General features: G+C 42.4%; 1 protein-coding gene across 1 annotated transcript in view; it reads right to left on the bottom strand.

Moving 5' to 3' along the window:
- LOC121047616 overlaps positions 1 to 13,248 on the bottom strand; it is a 215,178-nt gene that overhangs the window by 29,976 nt on the left and 171,954 nt on the right. Inside the window, exon 3 of the mRNA XM_042291585.1 lies at positions 3,783 to 3,923. Within this exon, the coding sequence (XP_042147519.1) occupies positions 3,783 to 3,923 (141 nt within the window). The remainder of the gene's footprint in view (positions 1 to 3,782; positions 3,924 to 13,248) is intronic.

The raw sequence follows: 13,248 nt of genomic DNA, 5'->3' as shown, positions 1-13,248 counted from the left end.
GGTTATCGATCGTTTCATCGGTTCCCACTTTCATACCTATATTTGTGGAGGCCACGGAAGGAAAGGGCACAAAGAGTGAGAGAAGCGGTGGCCATCGGTCTCAAAAAACAATGGAGGATCACACCACTTTTACGTGTTCTCTCTCTCTCTGTCAACACTCCTTAGGTAGAACCCCCCCCCCCCCCTCCTTCCCCACCCCACCCCACTCCGTTATGGTTACAGTTGACGGTAAAGTTAGGAGTGGACTAGATCACCATGCCCAAACATGTAAACCAAAAGAAGTGTCGTCTGTGCCCTCGAAGACGATGGTCTTGGCCTCGCACCGGGCACTTTTCAGCTGTGCCTCAATAGCGTGCTAGGATCCAGTAGCGCACATCAAAGACGAAAAGAATTCGATCCCCTGGCGCGAGGCTACATCGCCTGTTACGCGAGTTGTGAACCCGCGAGTTGAGGGGGCACGAACCCGCGTTTTATGCCTGTGCAGGTGGCGGGAGACGTTTAAGATGTTGAAAAGGGCGAAACGGTAAAAGACAGAAACAAATGAACACGAAGAACTTTCTCTTGCCCGTCCGGCAGAAGAAGAAAACACGATGGAAGGCGACGGAGAGCCTACTTGGCGTTGTCTTATTTAATCTTTGTCTTTCGTATATTTGTACATGCCTTGCCCGTTTTTCTAGTGGTTCTGGTGACCGGTCATACACAAAATCGTGTTTTCTTTTCGGTTATTCTCCCCTTCCTCACTCTAAAAAACGCCCAAGAGTCTTCTTTCCCGCAAAACACTTGGGGAGCCAATCACCGCAAATACGGAGGCAGCTCAGCGAATGACGATGCCAAAACATATGTTTAGACCAAAAAACACAGACTGAGTTGTGAGATTAAGCAATGCAAGCGTGACGTTTCGCATTGCTTAATGTCACAACTCAGACTGCGTCTTTTGGTCTAAACATATGTTTCGGCATTGCCATTCGCTGAGCTGCTTCCGTAAGTTGCGGTGATTGGCTCTCCGAGTGTTGCGCGTGGAAGAAGACGCACAAACCTTTTTTAGAGTGCTGATGTTTTGTACTTTGTTTGAACTAGCTCACTTTATGCTGGTGAATGCTCTGCTCCTATTGCTCCAGTTACTGTGTTGTGCTCATATTTAAAAAAAAAAGAAAAAGTAACGAGTAATTAAAGTAACCCATTTCCAATGTTCTTTAACGAAATTGCATTACAACTTACTTCCGAAAAAAGTAACGTGGCAATTACAAAATTACTTTAAAAAGTAACAGATTACTTTTTAGGTCTGTATAGTCCCTTAGCGAAAACTAATACGTTTGAAATATACCAGTTTCTAAGTTGAGTGCATTTGAAGTACGGTTCATAATTGTGAGTACACTAAAAATAGACCAAAAATACTCTTTTTTTTTTACTTAGTATTAAAATATACTTCTGAAAATCTTTTTAAAATACCTTTACATAAGCTACATTTGAAGTTCCCTACATGCGTTCTGAGATATATAAGTACTAAATTAGTAGACACAAAATACCTTTCACATAGATTTCTTAAAATATTTATTTATTTCATGCAAAACCCTAATAAAAATGCAGGGATCAAAATTATGTGCAGAATACTCTTAAAATACCTGGAAATCGTAAATACTGTTGTGCTATACTCTAAGTGCCTTTTGACTGCAATACTTTGGTTGTTTGACTTAACTACCAAAGTATTGAAAAGCTCGCCTTCTTGAAGTTCACTTCAAGCAGATGTGGAGTACACTGAAGTGCCTAACTACTACATTTGATTAGTTTGTCAACTGAGTTGTGCAGCATCGCACTGATCAATCGGCCCAGTTTATGTTATTGTTTTCTTTTTTCTATCAAGAACACACCTGATGAGTTTCTTGCACACCAATCAAAAACGGGGTTCGGGAACTACAACCACAACACTTGCTGATGCTGGAAAGCTTCAGCAAGTGCTGTGAGCGGATATGTTTGGCGTGGTTGTGTTAGCACAACGTTAGTTTACTGAAAGTGTATACACTACCATTGTACGTGATGTGACTAGTAACTTTAATATAGTGACGTTAACGACAACATTAAATTGTCAACTAGTAAAGAAAATCAAAATAACTATTTTAAAGTGAAGAAACTGCTTTGACTTGCTTCGCCCTGTGTGGTGCTATGCAGAAAAGCAATAACACTTCTTCTAGGAGCCGTTTTTGTGGATATTGTTTTAGCGAATGCTCCGAATTATTATTAGTTGTACCAATGCGTTTAGTAAGAGATATCGTCTACGAACTTTAAAACCTTGTTTCACCTTTGACAGACTCCCGAGGAAAAGATTGAATACTTGGAACCTTAATAAGTGCAGAGGTGGTCACCGGCTAAATGATTGTCTTCAATATGTAGGCTATATAAGGCTCTAGAGCAGTCAAGGGCATTGTGATTCAGGTGTTCAGTGCATGGTGTTTGTGCTTGTGTTCGTTTGAAAGCACATTAGTAGTGCTTTCAAATACCAGAGAGACACCACTTACCACCAAAATATAAAATAATAAAAAAATTGTGTAGCCGGTTTTAATACATCAATGGCATCTTGACCGCGAAGGAATTATATTTTGGTGTATCTAAAATAATTATTCAATAATATTTATGATGTATTTTGAATACCTTACGCGCGTATTTCGAATGTGGACAAAATAGTACAGAACGAATACGAAATGAAAATTCATATTCAATATATTTCAACTTCGTTTCAAGTACGGCCTCTTTTTGCTAAAGGGTACCTCTATCGTTCCTCTAATTTTATCAACTAACTACGTAAATAAAAGCAAATTATTGGCGTTCTGAGTGCATCGGGATAAAGTATGTGCTCAGCGAGGTCTGAGAGCGGCCACGCTTACGTCCAGCTGAGCCTAACGCTCAGTTTCTCCGTAGATTGCGGTGATTTACCCTCCGAGTGCTCTGTGGGAAAGCAGACACGCGGGCACGCTTTAAGATAGTGCCCAGGTGTCGCCGCGCAGAGTTCTCCTAAATATGCTTACCAAGCGGGAGATAACAATTAGAGTGTTTGGAACCCGAGATTCGAGATGTTTCAGGTTTAGCGGGGCATGTTCATCTGTAACAGGGTCGTCAGCAAAGCGCTTTCTTCGATAATACAGAAACGTAAACGTCGCGCTTTTTATCGCCTTGATTGTAAAGACTCCAGCAATAGACGTTATTGAATGTGTTCTCAATGCTTATTCAAAGGTTGATAAAAAATGAATGTCTTTAAAATAAGGATGCGTGAGAATGATAAAAAATTATTGTCTTTAAAATAAGGATGCATAAGATGATCGACGAGACTTGGATACATAAATCTCTCAAAAATGCCCGTGCGTCTGCGTTCTTTCAAAATACTTCTTAGAACCAGTACAATGGACGAACTTTACAAGTAGGAGCTCTCGAGTAGATGCTGGATGCGAGTGTGTATTGAAAGAGGCGTATCTTGCGCGTCATGTCTAATTTTAAATAAATACATCTGCTCGTTTTTTTTGTTTTTTTTCTTTTTGGCGTTTGCAGCACCAACGTTACATCCCGTTTTCCCCAAATCACTCGTAAAACTTAATAGTAAAAAAAATAATTTCCTCCCAAGTTGGCGTTGCACATCACTCCTTTGCACTACGAGAATTAGTTTCTTTGACAAGCTACGACAAAAACTTTAGAACTATCGATCGCGTGCCCAAAATAGATGTCGTACTTCGCACTTTAAGAAATATAAAAAAAATTTAATTCCTTCGGCGAGTTTTTTTTTTTTTTTTTTCTACCTTGCAAGCAGGACGTTCCGTTGATGTCGTGGAAGAGATAATAGCCGTCTTCGCACTTGCAGTACCCATCGTCGCAGTCTGCGTGCTTGTCAATCTTGTGGCACTGTTCATCCCTCCGGCATGGCTGCCCCAGCATTCGAACTGTAAGCAAGAAAGACGACAAGAACCGCACCGTTCATTCTCTTCGGCTTGGGAACAGGGCGCTTATTAGGGCATTCAGCACTCTGCATATATGTAAAACGATACATAAGCAAAACGTAAATTGAATTCAGGAATTGTTTCTTTTCAGTGCACGCGTATATTATATCCAGGCATAGAAAAAAAAAAACTGTCCGATGATTTGTTTTAGCCCGATTATATTCCGCTGAAGTATTTGGTCGAGACCGATTTTCCTTCTGACGCTCGTTGCTTTCTGGCAATAGAGCATTGTCGTGACGCTACTAAGCGATAATGTGGTCATCAGAGCCCACCGTGTTTTGTACCTTCGTTGGCGCCCAGGCCCGCATAAGATGTGACTTTTTAGGAGTGCGCGGGAGCCTGTGCTATGTGTCTCACAAGCCTACATGGACTCACAACATGGAGTATAGTAAGATGTTTCAGTTACATCAGTAGGTTTCAGACAACAAAATGCTGCAATACCCCGCTTTTTGTCAGTCCATTTCTTCTGCAAGTAGATATTCAGTGATCCAGTACAATAAAAACCATAAAAAAGAGTACTTACCACAAAGGTAATAACACTAAAGTGCGAAAACAAAAATCGCCAAAACGGCTAAGCGACGATCTGGTTGCGTTCTACCATTAACTTAATAAGCGCTCGGGTAGAACAAATCAATCACACACATACATTTCCTCAAAGGGTCGTCGTACGCTCGCACAAGATGTCGATCGGCGGTCCCAGCTGGTCGAAAAGGCGATACGTGAGCAATTATACGAATGGGGGGAGGCAGGATTCCTCTCGAGCGACGGCTCCGCGAAGCCCTCCCGAATGTATCGGTAATGGGACCTGGTACGCCGCTCACGTCGGACTGTTTGCGCAATCATTTCAGGGCCGGCGAGATCCAGGGGGAGCCTGCCTCTACTCTCAGTTTTAAACTTGTTACCAAGGAAGCTGTATCTTCTTGAACTACACTTCTCGCGCTTTATTTGAGCCAGATTCAAAGTGACCCGGAGTTTCGACTGTGTAACTTTGGTCATCCGATTTCAAATTGTGAATTTCGCGTGTTCGCGAAAGAGTGAGTTGTTCACCTATCGTACAACTTATTTTCGCAAGTTTTGCGATTTTGAAAAACGTAGAAAAAAAAAAAAGGCTATACGAATAGAACTGCCCATGGTAATGAATGCACCGCATGTCGCTTTCAATCACGAAAAATATGAGTCGCGAAACAAAAGTCGTTTAGAGTATTTGTATTTCAGAAAGGTAAGAAGGAAGACAAACATCGTTCCTTCGTTTTGCTCGTTAATATAAATGTGATATAACATTAATGATAAGAAAAATCGCAGAGCGCGGACAATCGGGATCGGGTTTCTTGCATCGTGATTCGCTCTTCATCATTCTCATCACCTGATGCCCCAATCTTATTACCTTCGGAACGATAGTAATTAGGATGATCTGGATTCTCCACGAGCTTGTGTATACGCTGTCGGATACTATATATTACTTCAGTATTTCCGCCTAAATATTACCAGCTTCCTACCGAGCAAGACGTGACCTTTTAAGAGTGGGCAGGTGCATGTACATTACTAATAATAATTATTGACTTTCGCATGATAATATAAATATGCTAATACATCAGTATTCTCGGCGTCAGTGTTCTCGGAATAGAGGTGACTATTTGTGAATATTGTTTTAAAGGCCCACGATTGTTGGTCTGGAACGTCCTGAAGTGGCTCATCACTGGAATGGAAGATTGGATTTTCTCGTAAATTATTAAAAAATTGACGGCAAAAAAACTTTATGCATTTTTAAGCGTTTTACGCATCCACGTTTAGACAAGAAAAAGTTGATGACTTGGGCTAAGATAAGTTACCAACATAAATTTCAACACGTACATGCATTCCTACACAGTTTCTTTTCTTTTTCATGGTTTCATACAAACGATAAATCGATAGTAGCAACAAATAAGATCATTCGCTGTCCTTCCAAGCAAATGGATTCTATGCGTAGCGTCAAGACAGGGAAAGTTGGCACTAGCCGCTCTTCTGGGCAATTTCGGCCTCGCAAGCTCTCTCTCTCTCTCTCTCTATCTTACTCTCTCTTTCTCTCTTCCGGTGCAGAGTGACAGCAAGCTGGAAAGTTAGATTCGGCGATCCAAGATCGAGGCCTTGGCTAGCCTGGGGGCGCCGTTTAGTTTTTATCTTCCTCTCGTGCGTTTACTGTCATTTTATTGCCACCTAGGATTTTATAGGCTTTATCCGTCTGGTTTAAAAGCCGCGTGACAATCTCTCGCTATTTTTAGCCTAACCATTGACTTCTCACGCTTTCTGTTTCTGTTTTTGTTCAGGAGAAATGAGAAGGTGGGTATTTATTTGCAACGCCCAGCCGGCCCCACAGAGAGTGGGTTTGAAGAAGACAGGCGACAGTGGTAAAACCCCAAAAAAATCTCCTGGTTCTGGTAGTAAATAGGTGCCGCGCTATAACCAGAAGATTTCTCTTGAAATGGGCTCGTGGCCCTGCCCGCAGGTGACGGCGTCAACGGTGCGCGCCCCGAGAAACCCGTAGTGTCTGTTTTCCCGCAAGGCACCTGGAATTGCTGCAATCTATGGGGAGAGCTCGGCGAATGCGAGGTTGTAAATATGTTTACACCCAAAGTAATACCCTGCGCCGTGGCATTGACACATCAAATGATACGGCGACTGGAACGAGTCTTCGACTGGCGTGTTTAGCGTTCTAGCCATCCCTCACGTCAAAAGTGGTCGCCACGTGGCAACAAACGACATCAGAAATGCCTGGTTGTCACGCTGTCAAATGTCGCGATTCTGGAGGTTGGCGCTGAGAAGTTCCGGTAAAAAGGAACGAGCGAACGCGAGTGTCGCTGTCTTCGCAACGTCCCAACTTCTGACTGGCGAAACTTCCGTGGACTGTACATAAGGCGGAGGGCGACCTGGAGCAGAAGAGGAGTCTGTCACATCCAGCGCCGCTGCTGTCACACCGCCAGGATCGCGGCCGGCGACAGCGTGCCACGTTTATGACGTCATGAGGCGTAAATCGAGGGACCAGCCGTAAGCCGGAGACGCGTTCCAGGCGACAAACTTGGTGCACCAGCGCAGACTGTTTTCTCAAATGCGAGCACAATTTCAGCCTCGTCATTCGTCGAGCTGCCTCCGTCGACTCCGACTGTCGTCACTTCCCAAGGCTCAAGCGTCTTGAGGGAAAGGAGACGCCCTAGACACACTGATGTGCACAAGCTTTTCTTTTTTTCAAATTACCCCAACCCTTAATATTTATTTCCGAGTACCACGTTGAATATATCCACCGAGTCAAAAAGATTCGTTTAGAATTTCCCCGACTTCCGACGAATTCAAACCTCCAAGTCAAAGGATTTGTTCGTACCATGGAGGTAGGAAACTTGTCGAGGCGACATGATGTCACCAGGGGTGTAACCAGAAGTATGGAGAGACACGCCCCAACGACGACCAACTTCCGACCAATTCAAAGATAAAAAAATATTTCTTTGTTGCGGTAACTGCAGGTTTAGTACATGTTGAACGAGGGAGCTTGCGAGGAAATATTTCAAATGTTTTCATTTTCAATTGAGCCTGGGTTGAGTAAGAGACAGCGCTGACACTCAAGCAGGCACGCGGTATGATATCGCTATACTCCCGCATGCTACGCCTATAGCTCACCGCCATTTTGTGACAGTGCTGCCTTGCGTAAGTCTAATATGTTGTCTAGGCGTGGTCGCTTACAGAGCTGTGAAGTGACTAATTACGCGTATTTAAGTTACTGCAATCAGCTACATCTTCTATAACTAACCCTTTTGACGTTGAAATGAAATGTTGGTAACCATAACTCTGAAAAATGTTTGAACAGCAGTAGAGGCTTTAATACACGACGTTTCGGGAAGAGACTTCCCTTCTTCCCTTCACACTTGAAGAAAAAAAGTATCTTCCCGAAACGTCGTTTATTAAAGCCTCTACTGCTGTTCAAACATTTTTCTACGTTTACGACTTTCTTGGTGAAGACTTGTTCATTAATACAGTGCGAGGGTAACACCAGGTTTGGTGTTACCCTCGCACCATCCACCATTGAACGAGCACACAGACTCGGTACTCCTCCCAGGCCCATAATTGCCAAATTTAACTCTTTCAAAGATAAAGAACTCGTCCTATCCAAGGGACCCACACTAAAGGGATCTATATTTCGGTTGAGCGAGGATTTTTCTCCGGATGTACGCATGGCAAGGCGAGCATTGTTAGCCTTTGCAAAAAACCAAGGACAGGAGTTTCGGTTGCGGTACGATAAACTTTTTATCGGAAGAAATCGGTATGCGTTTGACAGGGAAACACATTCTGTGAAAGCTGTTTCAGCATAGCAACCACGGCATAAACAAAAGACATTATGTCGACGAGACCTATCTTCCTGCCTTTCTTTTTTTATCGCAAACGCAAGAAGCGTATTCTCTAAACAAGAAGAGTTGCAATAGGCTGTCGATTCATGTTCGGCTGATATCGTGGTTATAACGGAATCTTGGTTGACTCGAAACATTGATAATTCTGAACTACTTTTGAGTGATTCGTATTCAATCTTTCGCAGAGACAGAATGGGACGTAGGGGAGGAGGCGTCTTTATAGCGGTTAAAAATACATTACATGTTCAAAAAAGCGAAGTATTACATGATCGTGAAGCATTGTGGGTTCGAATAAAAATGTCCTCGTTCTTTGTACTGGTCATTGCCTGTTACAGGCCGCCCGATCTTCTTGGATTCCAATCCTTTCTTGAGAAAAGTTTGGAATCACTCGCGCAGATGTATCCCACAGACGTATTTATACTCACTGGAGACTTTAACCACCCTGAAATCCCATGGCCTGTTGTACCTGCTCGCATGCCGTTTGACTCGTGGCGCTGCCTTCCCGCTCAGGCCCGAGGTTTTGTTGACTTGTGCAGCGCGTACTCACTGTCCCAAATGATTAATGAACCAACTCGCGCTTTTGCAATTCTCGACCTCTTTCTTACTACCAACCCTGAGTGTGTGACAGCTGTCGAACTCCTAGAGCCTCTTAGTCATCACTCTTCTATTCACGTCCAACTGTCAATACCCACCAGTAAGTAATGCCCTTTAACTAAGACTGTGTTCAGCTATCCACGAGCCGACCAGAATGCTCTCCTCCTGCATCTATCCCGTTTCATGCATACCTTCCTGGATGGCTTTCAGTATAGAAATGTTGACGAAAATTGGACCCTGGTCAGGAGCGCGTTAAAGGAAGCCTTGCATACATTTGTTCCGAGAGTTCATATCAGGTCATGTACTGAACGTCCTTGGTTCTCCGTTAGTCTCAAACGGCTCCTGAGCAAAAAGCAAAGGCTCTACAGCCGCGCAAAACAAATTAGAACCCCATCAGCGTGGTCTAAATACCGAGAATGCGCTTCGAGATGTAAGTACGAAATTAAGAAGGCTAAGCATAAGTTCTTTAATATCGACCTCTTTAATTTACTGAAAACAAACCCCAAAAAATTCTGGTCAACTATAAAACCTAAGCAAATTAGACCATCCCCCCGCATTGTTGACTCAGACGGAAATGAACTCTCGGAAAGAGAAAGCTGCGAGAGCCTCAACTCTTGTTTTGGCGACGTCTTCACTGAAGAGTCTTTTCCATTACCCGACCACATCCCTCAATATACAACCGTAGCCAGTATGGACTCTATTTCTATTACCCCGCCTGGCATCGAGAAACTGATCGACAACCTTCCCAATAATTCTGCCCCAGGCCCGGACGTTATATCAACTAAACTGCTCAAATTAACCAAATCAGTTTCTAGTATTCTTTTGTGTAGAATATTCCAACAGTCTATTGACTCCGGTGACATACCCCGTGACTGGAAGCATGCTAGGGTTTGCCCAATATATAAAAGCGGTGACAAAGACTGCCGCAGCAATCATAGGCCTATTTCTCTGACTTGTGTTGCAAGTAAGTTGATGGAGCATATCATTTACTCAAATATTATGAACTACATGGCTGATAATGGTCTACTTTTTGTAAACCAGCACGGTTTACGGCGGTCTCTGTCCTGTGATACCCAACCTTTCGAATTCGTAACAGACATTCATAAAAACCTACATCTTCGTGCAGAAACGCATGCTATTTTTATAGATTTCTCCAAAGCGTTCGACAAGGTTCCTCACCAACGTTTATTATTAAAACTACGATCGCTTCAAATTGATGAAACTCTGATTAATTGGATAGCTAACTTTTTCTCAGACCGAACACAACATGTCGGCCTTAACAATAGTTGCTCGTCATCTATAGTGGTCAAATCTGGAGTACCTCAGGGAACCGTGCTGGATCCTTTGTTATTTCTCATTTATGTGAATGATTTACCTTCGTTAATTAAGTCTTCAACTAGGTTATATGCTGACGACTGTGTTGTGTATTCTATAGTAACCAATCGCTCTGACTGTGCGCAGCTTGAAGCTGATCTATGTGCCATTGAATCTTGGTGTGAAAGGTGGTAGATGCAAATCAATGTAAATAAAACCAAACAAATGACCTTTACTACGAAATATAACACAATAAACTTTCAATACTCCTTTTCCGGTAATACGATAGAAAATGTACCATCTTACAAGTACCTCGGTGTTAACTTAACAAGCAATCTCTCATGGGAAAATTATATAACCCATATTATTAACAAAGCTAACCAGACTCTCGGCTTTCTGCGACGCAATCTCTCCCTTGCTTCCAAGGGAACTAAATTATTAGCATACACCTCACTTGTCCGTCCCCAGTTAGAGTACGCCTCATCTGTCTGGAATCCCCATCAGATATTTTTAGAAGATATGTTAGAAGCAGTCCAAAACCGCGCAGCACGGTTTATTCATCGAAATTATACCTTCCCTACTAGTATCACCACTCTTAAAGCTCAACTTGGTCTTCCCTCTCTCAAAACGCGTAGGACTGTATCCGCCTTAACTATTCTTCATAAATTTTACTACCATCTTCCTTTCCAGAAAACGTTGTACTGTATACCCGCTCCTCATATCTCCCGTCGCTTAGATAATTCCTGCAAACTATTTTTATCCACTCCCAGGACCAATATCTTTAAATTTTCTCCCCTGCAGCTTTCCGTTACCGATTGGAATGAACTACCAGATTCAATAGTAACCATATCGGACACTTCAAAATTTAGAGAAGCACTTGCCACCTTTTACGGCTCGTAACTGACGTTTTTGCTATCTTTTGTTTGTTTTTCTTGTTTGTACCGTGTACTTAAATCTTAGAAATACTGCCCGCCCCCCTTATGTAAAGCCCCACGTGGGCAATTAAGGGATAAATAAATGAAATGAAATGAAACCATAACTCAGTTAACTTTTTTGTAGAAATAATTTTCAAGTTACAATAAAAATTCAACAGAGACACTTAAGACTGCTTACGTGTAGGAATGCGAGGGCATTCCTACACGCAGCGCATTTCTACAAGCAGCCCGCCATGTTCTTTTTCACACGGCGCTCCTGCGGTGACATCCCGCTCCCCCACTGCGCAGGCGCGGTGAACCCCGCCGGCTCCACGACGGTTTCCGTGACGAAGCATCTGCGTTGCTGTGCTTTTCTCTGTGTTTTAGTTCTGAAGGCGCGTGATGACTTGAATTTAGGTGCCGTTTCACTCAGCCAATGGGCATTTAGGTCCCGTTACATTCAGCCAATGGGAATGCGTGCCATTGCCGGTTTTCTTGGTTACGGACAACGCAGGCTCTGGGATATTGTCTGCCTCTGTCTCCATGGGACAGACAACGTGGCTCTGGGACAATGCTTGACTCTGTCTCCATGGGACAGATAATTATTTCGCATTAAAATGTCAGTAAGTTTTACTTAGTTAAATATTTGTGTAACTTGTTGCTTTGGTTAGTTGCAATAAATGTCCGATATTTTCGACATGTTACTTGATAGGACGCTCTTTCCCAAACATATCGTCAGTTTACGAATCAGTGAAGCAGTTGAACGACTGTTTTCAGTAAGGACAGCCTGGGAATGGCAAAGCGGAGGGCGAGGTTGTCAGACAGTCATTTTCTGAGATTTTTAGTGTTTAATATTGCTTAATCTTTACGCCTTTCTGGGCGTAAACTTGTTTCTGGTTAATTTACGATGCTGCTTAAATGACCTTGTGAACAGTTTTTATTTCAATATTTTCCTCCTTGTTATGCGCATTTGTTGTTTTGTTATTTGAATGTATTCTACTCAAGACAATGTAAAAATTTGTGGTATTTCATACCCGGTGGTTTTGTATTAAAATGGGTAAAGTTAATACATTAAAAAAAATTGATCCTATATTTTCAGTTTTTAATTGTACGCCGCTGCCTTGAAACATGTGAGTAATAGAAAGGGTCTGAAAAGATGCATCATGAGAACTGAACGGCGAGTTCGTGATCGCAGAACCAATAGTCACGCGAGATATCATAAGTAACCGTAATGTAACTTAGTTTAATTTATTTGTAACTATAACTTGAACGAGTTTCGATTGCAAGCGCGTAACTAACTGTAAATGATTACATTTCAACTCGCGTAACTATGACTGTAACTCAATTGTTTCTCATGAGTAACTTCTACAGCTCTATTGCTTGAAAGGCTAAGACGAAGTTATTTATTGCATGAAAATATAAAACGTGGGCTTACCAACCAGGTTTTTTTTTTTTTTTCAGTCTACTTTAAATAAATGACCATTCCATAAATAGCGTGGATCAATTTTTGCATCTATAAATTTCGTGTGATGTTTTTTGTCAATTTTTTTCGCGCACGCGTTAGATCTTTTAGACGGATACGCTTAGGGGCATAGTAAATGATGCCCCACAAAAATAATAAAAAAAAATCTAATTGTGCTTTGAAGAAACTGGAAAGCAAAAGCAAATTAAACGTTAGGTGTATAGACAGCGATAATGTCAGCATGTCATGGGTTGGCGACACTGGTTCACGCACTAGGTGACAAATTTCGCATCTGCGGTAACCGGTAGCCTGTATGAATTCATGAGATGCTTTTTAAAGCCACCCCCAATCCCAAAACTTTTGTCCGTTCGTCGGTCCGTCAGTCCATGCATTTTCCGCTAAATTTAGCGGGGAAATTGATATCACAAGAATTCAAATTATTAGCTACATTTAACGGGAAAATTGTTGTCATGTGACCGGACGTCACGGAACATAGAGACCATTACAGTTCTCCCGCTAAATATAACGGAAAAATTGGCGTCACGTAACCTATATGCCAATTCAGCTTCCTCGCGGGATTTGGCGGGAAAGTGGCGTCCCGTGACGTCGCCTGA

This window comes from Ixodes scapularis, unplaced genomic scaffold, assembly GCF_016920785.2.
Source record: "Ixodes scapularis isolate PalLabHiFi unplaced genomic scaffold, ASM1692078v2 PGA_scaffold0__279_contigs__length_252992795, whole genome shotgun sequence".
NCBI lineage: Eukaryota > Metazoa > Arthropoda > Arachnida > Ixodida > Ixodidae > Ixodes > Ixodes scapularis.
Note: the sequence above shows the minus strand (reverse complement) of the source record. Positions and strands in the feature narration are given on the sequence as shown.